The 16,979-nt window shown below is 41.8% G+C and overlaps 1 protein-coding gene across 5 annotated transcripts in view; it reads left to right on the top strand.

The window, feature by feature from the left end:
- DOCK4 (dedicator of cytokinesis 4) overlaps positions 1 to 16,979 on the top strand; it is a 517,521-nt gene that overhangs the window by 269,570 nt on the left and 230,972 nt on the right. For 3 of the 5 annotated variants that reach the window (XM_077265059.1, XM_077265063.1, XM_077265060.1), the window contains exons 24-26: positions 6,160 to 6,287; positions 11,046 to 11,180; positions 13,264 to 13,341. In XM_077265059.1, the coding sequence (XP_077121174.1) occupies positions 6,160 to 6,287; positions 11,046 to 11,180; positions 13,264 to 13,341 (341 nt within the window). The remainder of the gene's footprint in view (positions 1 to 6,159; positions 6,288 to 11,045; positions 11,181 to 13,263; positions 13,342 to 16,979) is intronic. The other 2 variants (XM_077265061.1, XM_077265062.1) reach the window with 1 other exon arrangement.

Here is a 16,979-nt window from a genome sequence, read left to right on the forward strand (position 1 = left end):
AGAAAATAGTAATATATTGCACTTCGGAGATGTGAGAAGGTGCCCAAGTAGGGTTCCCATGATCTGTAATAGCTCATTGATGTAAGACTCCATACTCAGAGGAAGTTTGTAGAGAATACGAATCTTATTCACAATCCTATGCTCCAGAATAATATAGCAATGGTTTGGTCCTTCATGAGAAAGGGGGGGATTGCTGTGAGTAAGAAGGTAATAAGAAGGCGTTAGGACAGTGGGAAGGTCTACAGCCTTCGTTGTGAGCAATGAGCTACTTCCATAGCATTCTAGATCATTGGATTTTGAATAAAATTCATCTATTCTACACACTTCTGTCGAGTTCTACAGCACTCATTCCGAAAATATGGTCCAGTGAACGAGCCCTAATACACAGAGAAATCATTTAATATGCCAATGAAATCTATCTGAGAAGTGTCTGATCATTTCATATTCATTCACTTTTTTCCCACATAATCAACAGGTCCTCTTTAAGGCCTCTTTCACACGTCAGTGTCTCCGGTACGTGTAGTGACAGTTTTCTCATGTACCGGAGACACTGACACACGTAGACCCATTCAAATGAATGGGTCTATGCACATGTCTCCGTGTTTTCACGGACCGCGTGTCCGTGTGCAAAACACGGAGACATGTCCGTGTTTCTCCGGCAGCACGTACAGCAATACGTCCTGCACACGTGCACACGGAGAACAGTGTGCACTCTCCTCCGTGTGCACGTACCGCCCGCAGGAGAGACAGCGCTACAGTAAGCGCTGTCCCCCCTGTGTGGTGCTGAAGGCGGCATTCATCTCTTCTCCCCCGCGGGAGAGAAGAGATGAATGATCAATTTTTTGTTTTTTTTTGTTAAAAATAAAGTTGCTGGGACCTCCCGCCTCCCATCCCCAGTGCGCCGCCCGGCCCCTTGCAGAAGAAATACTCACCCGGCTCCCGCGATGTCTCCTCTCTCCTCTCAGCGCTGGCCCCTTCTCCTGTGTGAGCGGTCACGTGGGACCGCTCATTACAGTGAGGAATATGCCCATAGTCCTCACTGAAATGAGCGGTCCCACGTGACCGCTCACACAGGAGAAGGGGCCAATGCTGAGAGGAGACATCGCGGGAGCCGGGTGAGTATTTCTTCTGCAAGGGGCCGGGCGGCGCACTGGGGATGGGAGGCGGGAGGTCCCAGCAACTTTATTTTTAACAAAAAAGAAAAAAAAACTTGATCATTCATCTCTTCTCTCCTGCGGGGAGAAGAGATGAATGCCGCCTTCAGCACCACAGCGGGGGGGACAGCGCTTACTGTAGCGCTGTCTCTCCTGCACGATCCGTGTGGTCCTCAGGCGGCACATGGATGCCGCACGTGTGCCACACTGATGTGCCAAGTGAGCACACGGATAACTCCGGTACCGATTTCTCCGGTACCGGAATTATCTGGACGTGTGAAAGAGGCCTAAGAGGGCAATTGTGCAGCATGTTTTTGTTATGTGGTAGCATAGTATGATTTAAAGTCAAATTTGTAGGAATAGCTCACAGTCTTATTGTAGTGGTTTCCTGGATTCATTATTGTAACTATGGCTTGTGAAGACGAAATCAGGATTGTATTCACAGTGGAAACCTGTGGTAAAACCTTTTTAATTCATTTATGTTGCAGATTATTTTCATTTAAAGGGTTAGTCTATTTTCGCTGTTCTTGATTGAGATTGGAATAACCGCATCTAGGTCCTGGCCAGCAGAGGTGGGGGTTATGAAAACTGCTGAGTGCAGGTGATATACGTGCAAGTCCCCTAGAAATGTATGGATGTTACCACAACAGCGTAGCTCAGGACTTAGAAGCAGTTATTCCCATTTTAGCCATGAAAGGCAGAGATGACAATAACCCTTTAATGATATGTATTTTTGTTGTTTCTTGCTCTGCAGGAAGATTTTGGTCTATAAGCTTTAACAGCTTTATTTAGTCAACCCCAGAAGAGAGTTGCTTTTCAATTAAATAAAATCATTAATTACCTAGATACTTTGGTGTATGCACTGAGGTGTATTGCAAACCTCAATTTCAAAGGAAAATTAACTTTCAGTCCGTAATCCTTATAGCAACAGTCACCAAGATAATAAAGTGGGAGAACAAAATCTGAAAATCTCCTAGCAAAAAAACCCAATAAAGACTGATGCTAAAAAGACAAACCAATAAGAAAACTGTAATAGTAAAGACTAACCAACAATAAGAAAACAGTAACAATAAAGATTAAAGGGAACCTGTCACCCCCAAAATCGATGGTGAGGTAAGCTCACCGTCATCAGGGGCTTATCTACTGCATTCTGGAATGCTGTAGATAAGCCGCCGATGTTACCTGAAAGAGGAGAAAAAGATATTAGATTATACTCACCCAGGGGCGGTCCCGCTCCGATGGGTGTCTCCGGTCCGCTCCGGCGCCTCCTATCTTCATTCCATGACGTCCTCTTCGGGTCTTTACGCCGCTGCTCCGGCGCAGGCGTACTTTGTCTGCCCTGTTCAGGGCATAGCAAAGTACTGCAGTGCGCAGGCGCCGGGCCTCTATGTCCTTACCGGCGCCTGCGCACTGCAGTACTTTGCTCTGCCCTCAACAGGGCAGACAAAGTACGCCTGCGCCGGAGCAGCGGCGTAAAGACCCGAAGAGGACGTCATTGAATGAAGATGGGAGGCGCTGTAGAGGACCTGAGACGCCCATCGGAGCCGGACTGCCCCTGGGTGAGTATAATCTAATGTCTTTTTCTGCCTTCATTCCGAAAATAGGTGCTGAAATGTTCTTTACCAAGTGCATAGATCTTTGCTGCATATCAACAGTATAATAGAAAAGGCTACAAATCCAGCAATCCCAAATAGAAAAAAATATATTAAAACTTCACACTGGTTATGATTCAGAACCAGTGTGATTCAAAACCGTCACCTATGCATACCGTGTAGTTCTCCTTTTCGTCCACCACATTTATCCTCTTTCTAGTTGGATTTTTTAAAAAATATTTTCTATTAAATGTGAAGTTTTAATATTTTTTTTTATTTGGGATTGCTGGATTTTTTTACCTTTTCTATTGCACTCCACTGAGTAACCAGCTGGGAATTTGTCATCTGTGCATCTCCTCTGAATTTGTGGCTCCATGAGCTGCACTAGACCCTGGCAGAACTGATAAGTGTCCTTTTCCTCTTTTGTTATTTCAAGAGTATGGCTCTACCAACTGTTTCATGTGGGGTAAAATCGGTCATCACAGTGTCTTTGTATATAGTACTCACAGTGAGAGGAGCTTAGGAATGGAGTCTGCACAGTGCTTTCACTGTGACGAAAAGCGCTTGTCACCAGGGCCACGGACTGCATGTCTACTTTCTCTAGAAGTGCTCCATGATCCTCGTACCTGCAAAGTGTGCTCGCTATGACTGCAGGGCCACGGACTGCATGTCTGCTGTCTCTACAATTGCTCCAAGATCCCTCTCGCCTGCATAGTGCTCTCACTGTGACTGCAGTGCTTGTCACCAGAGCCACAGACTGCTTGTCTGCTTTCTCTACAATTGCTCCAAGACCCTCGCTCTCGCATAGCGCCCTCACTGTGGCGGTTAAAGTCACACTGAGAGCACTTTGCAGCAGGGAGGGTCTTCTAGTGCTCCTGGGGAAAATAGACAGGCAGTCCTGTGGCCCTTGAGACAAATGCAAAAGTAACGTGTTCTCCTCTATACAAGGCTGTGTGGAGAAGAATACGCTGCAGTCACAGGCCTGCTTTGCATACCCAACTCCTGCACTCCTCTCACCGTGTCTTCTATATACAGTCATGGCCAAAAGTATTGACACCCCTGCAATTCTGTCAGATAATACTCAGTTTCTTCCTGAAAATGATTGCAAACACAAATTCTTTGGTATTATTATCTTCATTTAATTTGTCTTAAATGAAAAAACACAAAAGAGAATGAAGCAAAACATTGATCATTTCACACAAAACTCTGAAAATGGACCAGACAAAAGTATTGGCACCCTCAGCCTAATACTTGGTTGCACAACCTTTAGCCAAAATAACTGTGACCAACCGCTTCCGGTAACCATCAATGAGTTTTTTACAATGTTCTGCTGGAATTTTAGACCATTCTTCTTTGGCAAACTGCTCTAGGTCCCTGATATTTGAAGGGTGCCTTCTCCAAACTGCCATTTTTAGATCTCTCCACAGGTGTTCTATGGGATTCAGGTCTGGACTCATTGCTGGCCACCTTAAAAGTCTCCAGTGCTTTCTCTCAAACCATTTTCTAGTGCTTTTTGAAGTGTGTTTTGGGTCATTGTCCTGCTGGAAGACCCATGACCTCCGAGGGAGACCCAGCTTTCTCACACTGGGCCCTACATTATGCTGCTAAATTTGTTGGTAGTCTTCAGACTTCATAATGCCATGCACACGGTCAAGCAGTCCAGTGCCAGAGGCAGCAAAGCAACCCCAAAACATCAGGGAACCTCCGCCATGTTTGACTGTAGGGACCGTGTTCTTTTCTTTGAATGCCTCTTTTTTTCTTATGTAAACTCTATGTTGATGCCTTTGCCCAAAAAGCTCTACTTTTGTCTCTTCTGACCAGAGAACTTTCTTCCAAAACGTTTTAGGCTTTTTCAGTTAAGTTTTGGCAAACTCCAGCCTGGCTTTTTTATGTCTCGGGGTAAGAAGTGGGGTCTTCCTGGGTTTCCTACCATACAGTCCCTTTTCATTCAGACGCCGACGGATAGTACGGGTTGACACTGTTGTACCCTTGGACTCTAGGGCATCTTGAACTTGTTTGGATGTTAGTCGAGGTTCTTTATCCAACATCCGCACAATCTTGCGTTGAAATCTAGTCAATTTTTCTTTTCCGTCCACATCTAGGGAGGTTAGCCACAGTGCCATGGGCTTTAAACTTCTTGGTGACACTGCACACAGTAGACACAGGAACATTCAGGTCTTTGGAGATGGACTTGTAGCCTTGAGATTGCTCATGCTTCCTCACAATTTGGTTTCTCAAGTCCTCAGACAGTTCTTTGGTCTTCTTTCTTTTCTCCATGCTCAATGTGGTACACACAAGGACACAGGACAGAGGTTGAGTCAACGTTAATCCATGTCAACTGGCTGCAAGTGTGATTTAGTTATTGCCAACACCTGTTAGGTGCCACAGGTAAGTTACAGGTGCTGTTAATTACACAAATTAGAGAAGCATCACATGATTTTTCGAACAGTGCCAATACTTTTGTCCACCCCCTTTTTTATGTTTGGTGTGGAATTATATCCAATTTGGCTTTAGGACAATTCTTTTTGTGTTTTTTCATTTAAGACAAATTAAATGAAGATAATAATACCAAAGAATTTGGGTTTGCAATCATTTTCAGGAAGAAACTATTATCTGACCGAATTGCAGGGGTGTCAATACTTTTGGCCATGACTGTACAAGAAGGCTGCATGCACACCGTGAAGACTGCTCTTCCCCGCACTCATAGTTGAGAGATCAGTACTTCAGATGTTCAGTACGGGTCGATGCACTTGGTAAAGTTAAGGACCTATTTTCTGCATGAAGGCTGAAAAAAACGGTAATTAACCCTATTGGGAGTATGTGCCCACATCGCCTTGTAGACACTGGCTCCACTGCTGTTTTTTTTTTTTTTTTAAGGCAAAGCCGTTTCAAGAAAATGTCAACATTGGATTTCCTGAAAAGGTTTCACCGTTGTCTTCTACTCTATACTTTCAAGTATAGAGAGCGGGTGACTTCTGCTAGAATGGACAGGTTGCTTCTTTTAACCTCTTCAGTGTTTCTAAACTCCAAAGCAATGAAAATATATGACATAAGACGAAAATGTGCTCAGCAATGTCATTTTGACTTTGCTTTGATTCATGTTCATTTCACGGGAGCTTTTGCAAAAAATTTTCTGACAGAATCTGCCTGAAAAAGATGCTCTGTGTACAAACGCTTACAAAATACATCCAAATTACATTTTTAATCTAAAAATGGGGTAGTAAAGTTAAAGTTTAGTTACTGTAAAAACTGTTTAATGTGACTTTGAAATCCTTAATGCTCTGACTTCTGCAAGCCCTATTGATTTAGGGAAGCCGGACACATTGTAGCTTCTGCTCTGTCTGGGTAAGCGCCGCTTGTTAAGTGCTTGTGGTGACCTGATTCTAATAACATGCAATGTGTTGTCATTTCAGAGTCCCGGTTTATTCTCCTCCCTGTCGTCCTCCACCACCTCCACATGCATCTGCAGGAGCAGAGAGATCTTGTAATGTGCGCCCGTATCCTTAGCAACATGTTTTGTCTTAGCAAGAAAAGCAGCTCTGTAAGTAATTGGGAGATGCTTATTATATACATTAACATACAGCATGCTGAACAGTAATCCGGAGCACTGTAAATCATTTCCACAGCGATCTATATATAGGAGAAGTATCCAGCAGGTGCCTGGCATACAGCTGGAAGGCTCGCATTCTTCCTCTCTGCTAGAAGAATGATCATGCTCTATTGCCAGGCCTAATCTCTAATTACTAATGACAAATTAACTTGCAGGACGTGGAGAATTTTTGATTAAATACGGTGACACTGTGACACGAGTAAAGCCACTTACCAGGGTAATGGCTGCTATCATCTACGGGGAGCAGAAGACACTCACAGTAAAATCAGATGATTCCCACTTTAAAGCAGAGTTGTCCTTTGAAAACTCGGAAAGTATGGTGTTGGTGCACTCCTAACCCAATGCAAGTTATAGGGGGTTTCAGGAAAACCATCTGCTCTAGTGACGCTCCCTGGCTCCAGCGCTGAGATTCTGCCACTGCCCTCGGTGTCTGCTATACCCTGTTACTCTGATTCCAAGTCACCAGCACTGCAGTAAATCATTGAGCTCAATGGCTCGTACAGTCAACTTGGGCCTCAGAACTCAGACTTTGGCCACAGAGCTGGCGACGTGATGTCTGCGCTACCGAAAACGGGAGCCACTAGGTGCGGCATGTAGACTTCGCTCTAGAACCAGGCAGGGTGAGCAAAGCAGTTTTTTTTTTAAACAAACTACAGCTGAAAGACAGAGGTTTTCGAAACAAGAAAATCCCATAAAGCTACTTCTGGTGCACATACTAGTCTCATATGTCCAGGAACTGTCCTGATTCTGATGCTCTACTACTTGCAAGCTACATTTTTTAGTGAGTCTTTCCCTGGCATCGTGTCAGTTTCACTATTGTTGGAACTTTCTTTCCCTCATTATTCAGCTTGCAATATCCAGTCGCTAGATAAAAGATGTAAAAGCGCATTAGGGTCTTATCCAAGTGGAAAGAAGAGCATAAATAGGTAGTTTTGCTCACCTTGTAAGATTGGGTGTAGCACAAGCACTAGAATATCATAGATTCCAACTGCCGCAGCTTCCAATGTACTGAAATATGCCACGGATAATGGAAGTATCCTGTGCTGCTGGATTATTGACAAGCCACGATGGAATATCAGATGTTGGTTTAATGTCAACGTGTTTTAGAGTACACAATTTCTACCTCTGCTTCCTCCAGAATCCAGCACCTTTTTTGCTCCTCTTCACAGTGACATCCTCTCTTCTGAGTGTTCATGTCACATTGTTGCTGTCGGTAGAAATTGAGTTCAAGTGTATTAAACCTACTGTATTCTCACCCATCCCTTGTAGATTGTGAGCCTTCGCGGGCAGGGTCCTCACTCCTCCTGTACCAGTTATGACTTGTATTGTTTAAGATTATTGTACTTGTTTTTATTATGTATACCCCTCCTCACATGTAAAGCTCCATGGAATAAATGGCACTATAACAATAAATAATAATAATAATAACTGAGCGCTGCCGGCCTTTCAGCTGGACTGCCTGAGTGTCAAGCAGCTCCCACCCTGTGCACTCGGGAGTCTGAGTGACTCTGAAACGCGTTGACATGAAACAACATTTCATATTCCATCGTGGCTTGTCACTAATGCAGCAGTGCAGGATACTTCCATTATCCATTGCCTTTTTCTGTATGACTTTGACAGACAGGAGAGCAGGAGCAGAGAGACAAAAGACCCTCCTTCACTTGTATCCATTTTAGTGTCTGTGCTGCCAGAAATAGATTCCCCTTTTCAGCAGGCAGTGGAAAGCAAGTTTGTCAGAAGTAGCTACCTTTTTCCTGATCAAATTCATTGGCCAATGTACACAGAGCATAATCTGAATAGATTTTAAGAGTATAGCTTCCTCCCTGGACTTCCACACCTAGTTCTTGCTGCTCAGCCAAACGAAGAGCATTAGTGCTAATGTAGAGCTGAGAGAATACGAGCTTTTGGAATGTTACCAGCCTTATATGACAATGCGGTCATTGAGAACCTCTACACCAGCAGGGCTATGTACATAGCGTATGTTTAATGCATGTGCTCAAATAGTGCAAGACCATTGTATAAAAAAAAATAGAGCAGTAGCAACTGTAAAGCTTGTGTAACTGCTGAACCAAAGACAATTAGACTAGGCCCACAAGGACTATAGATATTAGGTCAGCAAACACTGCAAAGTATTCTTAACCTCTGCTTGTAGCATCATTATGGTTCCCAGGGCAAAATGCCTGGGTGCCCTTAAGGCCGCAATAAAGAAGTCTGTTACATGTCATTATGAAGGTCCTCGCATTTCTTCTGTCACAACACACAAACAGGTGTAACGATATAGTAGACCTCTGTGTACCATCTGCTAAGGCAGAATAACAACTGTTCTGGTGCCTGTGGCTGTTGTGCACAGATTATAATATGAATTGGAAAGATTTATAGCACTTTAAAAACATATATATTCTTACTGGTGATTTCAAACATTTGGTATTAAAGTTACCTTATTCTATGGAAATTTTGTTTCTAGAATAATGGTTAACGCCTTAACGACATAATTTCATCATAGGTCGATAAGTAATGTATGATGCGGGCTCATGAGCTGAGCTTCCTTCAGACCAGGCAGATGCTGAAAGCCCCTGTTACTGCCATATTGGTCATAGGCTGAACTCCATAGCAGTAACATGATTTTGCTACATATTGCAATATACTGTATATTTAAGTGTATAATACAAGCTATCAAGCAATGTCACATTCAAATCCCATAAAAAGACTAAAGTATACAGTGTAAATGGTAAAAGAAGTGTTTTTTAAAAATATATAAAAAATTTAATCATCCCTGTTTTCCCCCATTTAAATAATGAAATTAAAATAATAAACATACTTGGTATCACAGTTTCCAAAAAGTTCTATATATTATGATACAAATTTACTTAAACCACACGTTAAATGCAAAAAAAAGAAAAATTAAAGTAAAACACGAGAATTGCCACTTTTGGTGGCTGCATTTCCAACAATTAGGAGTGAAAATGTCTTATTATCAAAATGGTATCAATAAAAATGTTGTCTCTGCTTGAAACGAGATAAAATAGTTGTGGGTCTCAAAAAATGGCGACAGGAAGAACATATTTTATTTAATTTGATACATTTCTGATTATTTTTTCACCAGTAAAATAACAAATTAAAAGGAACGGGTTTGATATCGCTGTATTTGCATTGACCTTGAGAATATTTTGCCAGGTCATTTTCACCTCACATTGAACATCACAAAAACCAAACTTTGATATTTTTTCCTGACATCAAATGGCTATGTCAACAGAAAAATAAAAAAAAGCTATGGCTTTTGGAACAATGCCTGGAAAATAAAAACAAAAGCACAAAAATATTCATTGGTCATGAAAAGGTTAACTGTGTATTTGTAAATATTTTGTGGAAAACTCAAAATATAATCTTCTCTTCTAATAAATAGTATTATAAATTTCTATAGCTTAAAGGGGTTGTCCGGTCCAAATCGAGAAGTCTGCAGTCACTCTGTGTGACTGCAGACTTATGTATCCCCATGCAGAGCGACTACAGACTTACCGATTTAGACCAGACAACCCCTTTTAAATGTGGTGCGATAATAAGGAAACTTCGTTAGGTTCTACAATATGATCAGGGGGTTACTTTCATGTATACCTTTACGTTAAGACTGAGGGGCCTATTTATTAAGACTGACGTTTCATGCAACAGAGTTCATGAAGGGCTCGCTGGAGTACGGGCACAACTTAAAGAATTCAGTACATTTTCTCACTGGCGTGTAAACCGCCTCACCTCGTTAGAAAGACTACTGTAGTCAGTGACTGGCGTAGTATTTCTGCTGTAACAAGCTCCGGCCCTTTTCCTGAATTTGATCAGCGGACGTAGCGACACCCTGTCCTGCCCGGACTTCTCCCCAAGATCCACCCATTTTGGCAGAGCTACTTTAAACTATCATGAAAATGCCAAAAGTCGCAACATTAACTTGTGCAAAAATGTGATAACTTTTCAAAGCATTTTGTGACATAAGGGCTTTGATGAATCACCCCCATAATGCCATGCAGTGTTTTTCTGAAATAGAATAACCTACTGACGGATTTTTTAAATGAAGTATTACAATTAATAAAAGATTACGTATTACAAGTGCTTCTCATTAAATTAGAATATCATCCAAAAGTTAATTTTCAGTTCTTCGATACAAAAAGTGAAACTCATATATTAGATAGTCATTACAAACAGAGTGATCTATTTCAAGTGTGTATTTCTGTTAATGTTGATGATTATGGCTTACAGCCAATGAAAACCCAAAAGTCATTATTTCAGAAAATTAGAATACTTTATAACACCAGCTTGAAAAATGATTTTAAAATCCGAAATGTTGGCCTACTGAAATGTATGTCCAGTAAATGCACTCAATACTTGGTCGGGGCTTCTTTTGCATCAATTATAAAAATTAAATTAGCTTTTTGCTGATATTTTAATATTGTGAGAAGCACTGGTATGTGAACTGTCAGAGAAATGTAATGTTTACTTATGGGGAAAATCCATAATGCACATAGATTTTCAGCAAGCCAAAACCCTATAAAAGTTTTTTTATGATATACATTGTACAGGCATAAAATACCTTTCTAAAAATCTGTCTTTCTGCTGGAGTGGTGTAACTTGCGGGGGTTGTAGATATTAATTTTGTTAGTATTTCTGCTTTCATTAAAATGTTTTATGTTTGGTAATTTTTAGGAGAAGTCTGCCATGAAGGAGATTGATGTGATCGTGAACAGCTTGCTGGATATATTATTAAGAACTATTTTAGAGATTACCAGTAGGCCTCAGCCTTCAGGCTCTGCAATGAGACTTCAGTTTCAGGACGTAACTGTAAGTATTTTGTCTTGACATGCAGATGAATTACTGCTAGTATCACTTTTATTCACCCTGTATAAACCATTATTACAAAAAACCATACATGTATTTCCTGATAGGATGTAACTTGCCACATCAGGAGGTGCATGTATGGGATTTGGATGCTGTGTACACAGGAGTTGTGCCCGTTTCATTTGCATCAAGACTGGCTGTAATATATACTGTAGATGAAGAACTGTTTCTATGTGGACCTGAGCAAGCTCTGATTCCAGCACTTTTAGCCTTCAAATGCTCCTATCATTAAAGCTAGCGGCATTTAAGGAGCTTAACCGCGAGACAGAGCACCCTTGGTCAGCCCATCAGCTTCCTGCCCCTCTAGTGCGTTTGATGGGTGCAGATAGGGTGGCGTGACAACCTGAGGCCTAGCAATGGCCTCCTTACCAGCTACATACCAAAGCCTGATTTACGCGGTGTCTCATAGGCTAGCTGTCAGTAACATTGACAGGCTGAGGTAATATCCTGTGAAAAATCTGTCAGAAAGAAGAGCACTCACCATCCGTGCAAAGTGTCCATACTTTATTGTGGCATCACGTCAAGACCCGTAGAAGCGCGGCAGCGCGAAACGGCCGTCGTCTCTTGGAACCACTGTTTCTCCCTGTTATGCCCTGCTATTTGACGTGATGTCACAATAAAGTACGGACACTTTGCACGGATGGTGAGTGCTCTTCTTTCTGACAGATTTTTCATATGATTGAACTTCCATTTTTTCTGAATGAGCACCCGAATTCCGTTGTGGCATATTAACGCTACTTCAGCTGTGAGGAGGTGGGGCAGAGAGTTTGAGCTGATTGTGTGAACTTCTTTTTCTTTTGGTGAGGTAATATCCTGCACTAGACAAGTAGTGCAGTGTGTTATCTATGCTCGAGTCCCCCTGTGGTGCTTACTAATATTGTAAAAACAAAAATGTTAGCGTGTTGTAAAACGTTTTAGTTTTCCCAGTAATAAGTAGTTTAATCTAAAAAAACAAACAGACCCCTATCTGTTTGGTTATCAGGGGCCCATATATAGCATCTATCATGTAGGGGAGGAGGATCAGTCCCACGGTTTCACACATTTATCTGACAGCTGCTGTGTTTCATCTGTTTTCTCCTCTCCTCTGACTTAAGATGCTGGGGGAAGGGGTTCCCCCATCTGTCTGTACTCAGTAGATTATTTTACATATAATTGATTTATTATTTCCTTTTCTTGAAGTGTGGTCTTCCCTGGAATGAAAACATGTAAACCATATCATGGCAGACAAAACCTTTACCACTAAGCCATGGGCTGAACTGCCATATACAGGAGAATATTCTTTGCCATTGGCTGGGGCCACACTCTGTCGATTCTCTCATGTGAGAGACTTTGGCCAATTATGCTAATGTCACTCAGATCAAACTGTGTCCGACTTGGATCCAAGTGTCACCTTAGTGTAATACAATCTTCTTGCATGTGAAAATTGCAGCACAGGTTCGGAGAAGCCAGAGAACGTAATTTCTCCATCCTCACTGTTCTGTATCCTCGCTACAGACTGCATTCGAATGGCATCCAAGTGCAGTCCAATGTTTCACACGCACCCATAGACTTGTTATGGGTGCTTGTGATTCGATCATCGGATGCACCCGCTGCATTCTGCAATCGTTTTCTCATGCCGAATTGGAATGAGAAAAAAAGCGAAGATCTGCACTGCCCCATGCTATAACATTGGGTCGAGTGCTATCCAATAAATTGTTGGATAGCACTCGGCCATGTTATACAGTCATGTGAGGGAGCCCTAAAAATCTAAATAGTGTTCTTCTTCTATACATTAACATTGTGCTAGTTCACATAGTTCATATACCTGTATATTAGGAGTAAACTTAAAGTTGGTAATTTTGTCTTAGAAAATTGCGAAAAATAATAAAAATTATTTACAATAATTATTATTTATACCCTTTTTAAAAAAAGATGTCACAAATAAGTACCTATTTGGTAAATGTGCTTGTAATGGCTTAGCATGTACTTACTTTATATATGTTTGCATAATGTGCATATGCATGTAAATGTGCATCTGTATATGCAGGTGGGGCCTGTCGGAGGGGGACGCCCAGAGAGAAGTTCTACACAGGGGCCCTTCACTGTCATTGTTCGTCCCTGTTTGGTATGGCCTCATTTCTAACACCTTGTACTGTAAAACTTACTTAATTATGTATCTCATATGCTGAATACTGTAAGAAAGAATAACAAATGCCAGAAATTGTAATTTATATTCTTCCCACCTCGCAAAAAATTATATAAAAAAATGATCAAGCTGTCTCACAATGTATAAACCCTAACATGGCGTTGTACACAAAAAAAAAAAGTTATGGGTCTTAGAATATAATACCCTGAAGTGTTTTTTTACATTGGCAAAAGTTGTAAAACCTAAAATAAATATATACAGTGTTGCGGTCATGGCTGAGTCAAGCAGACTGTTACGCCCAGCTGTGGCGCACATGGATTTGTGGACAGACTGTGCCACAGGACCAGGCCTACTCAGGAAGGGGTGTAACTAAGCGGCTACCTTGGTGTTCACTGGAGCCTTTAGTGGTGAGGTCTGGCTTGTGCGGCAGGTAGCTGCCAGGTACCACTCCTGGGCAGAACCCGATAGTGCAGCTGCTGACCGCCGGGGTAAGGTACGCTGACACTACTATAGGGCTTCAGACTCGCCGGTCTAGGATTCAGTGTCAGAGTTAGGTTCCTCATGGACAAGGGAATAGTGTTTATGCTTTGACCGCTCTGAGACCAAGGGACAGTGTTCAGGCACTGGCCGCTCCGGGACCAGTGGCCAAGTTTCAGGTACGGGACGCTTCGGGACGAGGTTCAGGCATTGGCAGCTCTGGGACCAAGGGACGAGTTTCAGGCACTGGCCACTCCAGGACCAGGGGACAAGGTTCAAGGACTTACCGTATTAATAGAATGATGACATTTCAAACTTCCAGTTTATTTCTAAAAATATTTAGAATTGAGAGTCCTCAGTGGTTGATACCTTTTAATGGCTAACTGAAAAGATGGTAACAAATTGCAAGCTTTCGAGACTACACAGGTCTCTTCATCAGGCAAAGACTAAAAGAAATTCTGAAGATTCACATATTTATGCACAACATAGCACAGAAAAAAAAAAGGGAAAAACCATGGATAAGACAGGTGACATGAAGCTGAATTACCATGAGTGATAAACAGTTATGTCCATAAATATTGGGCCAGTTCTTAGATGAGGAATGTTTTATTGTCCTCTGATTGGGTCTGTTTCTGTTGTGATTACCCCTCATAGTCTGAGGGGCAAGGTCCTTAGTTGATGTAAAAAGACACAAATCCGTGCGACACATTCATTCCTGCAGTGAGACTGTCAAAGGTCGTCATCAGTTAAATTCCCAGACTCTTCTGTCTCTCTGAGATTTGAAGCTACCTTTTAACACAAGTAATTTCATGTCCATGTCCATGAACAGTTTAATCAATTTCATCCTACCATCAACTTGACACTCAACTACTCCTGCACTGAAATTAACTTTTTGGACACCATCATTAAGCTGCAGAACAATAAAATAGAAACATCCCTGTATCAGAAGCCAATCGACCGTCCAACATACCTTAAATGGGACAGTTTCCATCCAAAACACATAAAAAACTCTTTATTTAGATCTTCAAGAGTAAAACTTCATGACCGGGGGAAGAGGAATGGAGCTCAAGCGAGCAGGAGGAGACGACGGCCGTTTCGCGCAGTGCTGGCGCTTCAACGGGTCTGCGATGACCTCTTCCCCCGGTCATGAAGTTTTACTCAGGAAGATCTAAATGAAGCTGCTATTCATAGAAGATTGGTGAGTGCATTCCGTGCTTTTTTCTCTTCTTGCATTATATGGACTAACACTTCCAATGGAGTTGCACCGGTGATCTTCTTTGTTATGGCTGTTTCAGATTAAGAACATACCGGCTTCACAAGTAACAGACTTTTGGACAGTGCCGTTCATTATTCTTTTTCCTGTTTTTGTTACATAAAAAACTCTATTGTCTACAGCCAAGCCATCAGATACAATCGTATATGTTCCAACCCCATGGATAGGGATGAACACCTTGGTCGCCTCAGAAAGACCTTTTTGAATCAGGGCTACCATCCAAGAACAATTGAAAATCAGATCACAAGATCCACCAGAATATCAAGGAATCACCTGCTACATTACAAAGCTAAAGAAGAAAATAACCGGGTACCTCTAGTAGTTACCTACAATCCAAATCTGGAGGTGCTAAGGGGAGCTGCACGGAAATTACAACCTTTACTGCAAAAAGATGCCCGCTTACAATCCATTTTCCCAGACCCCCCACTACTGTGTTTTAGGCAGCCCCCAAATCTAAGAAGCATCATTGTCAGAAGCTCGCTGTCCTCTCCAACAGCTGCAGGAACCTTTCCTTGCAATCAGAAAAAATGTAAAACCTGTCCATTTATAATGACCACGGACAAGATAAAGATCCCCAATTCACATCAGGACTACAAGATCCCAGGTACTTTCAGCTGCATCACTTCTAATGTGGGGCATCTAGTTATTTGTACTATGTGTCCAACTGGGGGTCTGTATGTGGGGGAGACAGGGCAAAAGCTTAGAACAAGAATGAATTCTCACCGCCACACAATAAGAGAAAAAATAATGGATCTACCTGTGGCAATACATTTTTGTCTCCCAAATCATAACATTATGGACATGAAATTACTTGTGTTAAAAGGTAGGTTCAAATCTCAGAGAGACAGAAGAGTCTGGGAATATAAACTGATGACGACCTTTGACACTCTCACTGCAGGAATGAATGTGTCGCATGGATTTATGTCTTTTTACATCAACTAAGGACCTTGCCCCTCAGACTATGAGGGGGGGTCAACACAACAGAGACCCCAATCAGAGGACAATAAAACATTCCTTATCTAAGAACTGGCCCAATATTTATGGACATAACTGTTTATCACTCATGGTAATTCTGCTTCATGTCACCTGTCTTATCCATGGTTTTCCCTTTTTTTTTTTCTGTGCTATGTTGTGCATAAATATGTGAATCTTCAGAATTTGTATTAGTCTTTGCCTGATGAAGAGACCTGTGTAGTCTCGAAAGCTTGCAATTTGTTACCATCTTTTCAGTTATATTTTATGCTCTAGAAGGGCACAAAGGATAACGGTAATATCTATGGGACTTTAGTCTGTTTATGGTTAATACCTGATATCCCTGAAAGACTTCTCTGCTTCTCTTTTTTATGTAAATGACAATGTTCTGGCTTTTTATTTGATATAAAAAACACACTTATCCTTTTTTATTTAAAAATAACAAACAGAATTACACCTAACACCCATTCCCTTTTCTGGGACAGCTGCAGGCTGCTATTTTTAGGCTGGAGGGGGGAATCCATTCAAAAAATGGGGGGGACCCCACGCCTTTAAAAAAAAAAAAAAAAAAAAAAAATATATATATATAATCTTACCCGATAGGTGACTTCTTCTCTGATTATTCCTACTCCTTTTGTCTCCAAGTAGTACAGATGCCATGATGAGATTTCATGCCCAGAACTCATCTCTGCAAATTTCCCTCCTCTCTGTCTCCAGCAGCACATTCCGACACTCTGCCCTTAAAGGGAACCCGTAACCAGAAGAAAACACCATTAACGTGCAGATATGGGGTTAATCAGCAGGTTAATAGCGTTATAATGCTGGCCGGCTCCTGCTTGTAGCTTGAATGCTGCTTGGAGAAAATGAACTTTATTCTCCACAGCAGCTTTCCTAT

The sequence above is a fragment of the Ranitomeya variabilis genome, chromosome 5 (genome assembly GCF_051348905.1).
Source record: "Ranitomeya variabilis isolate aRanVar5 chromosome 5, aRanVar5.hap1, whole genome shotgun sequence".
NCBI classification, from domain to species: domain Eukaryota; kingdom Metazoa; phylum Chordata; class Amphibia; order Anura; family Dendrobatidae; genus Ranitomeya; species Ranitomeya variabilis.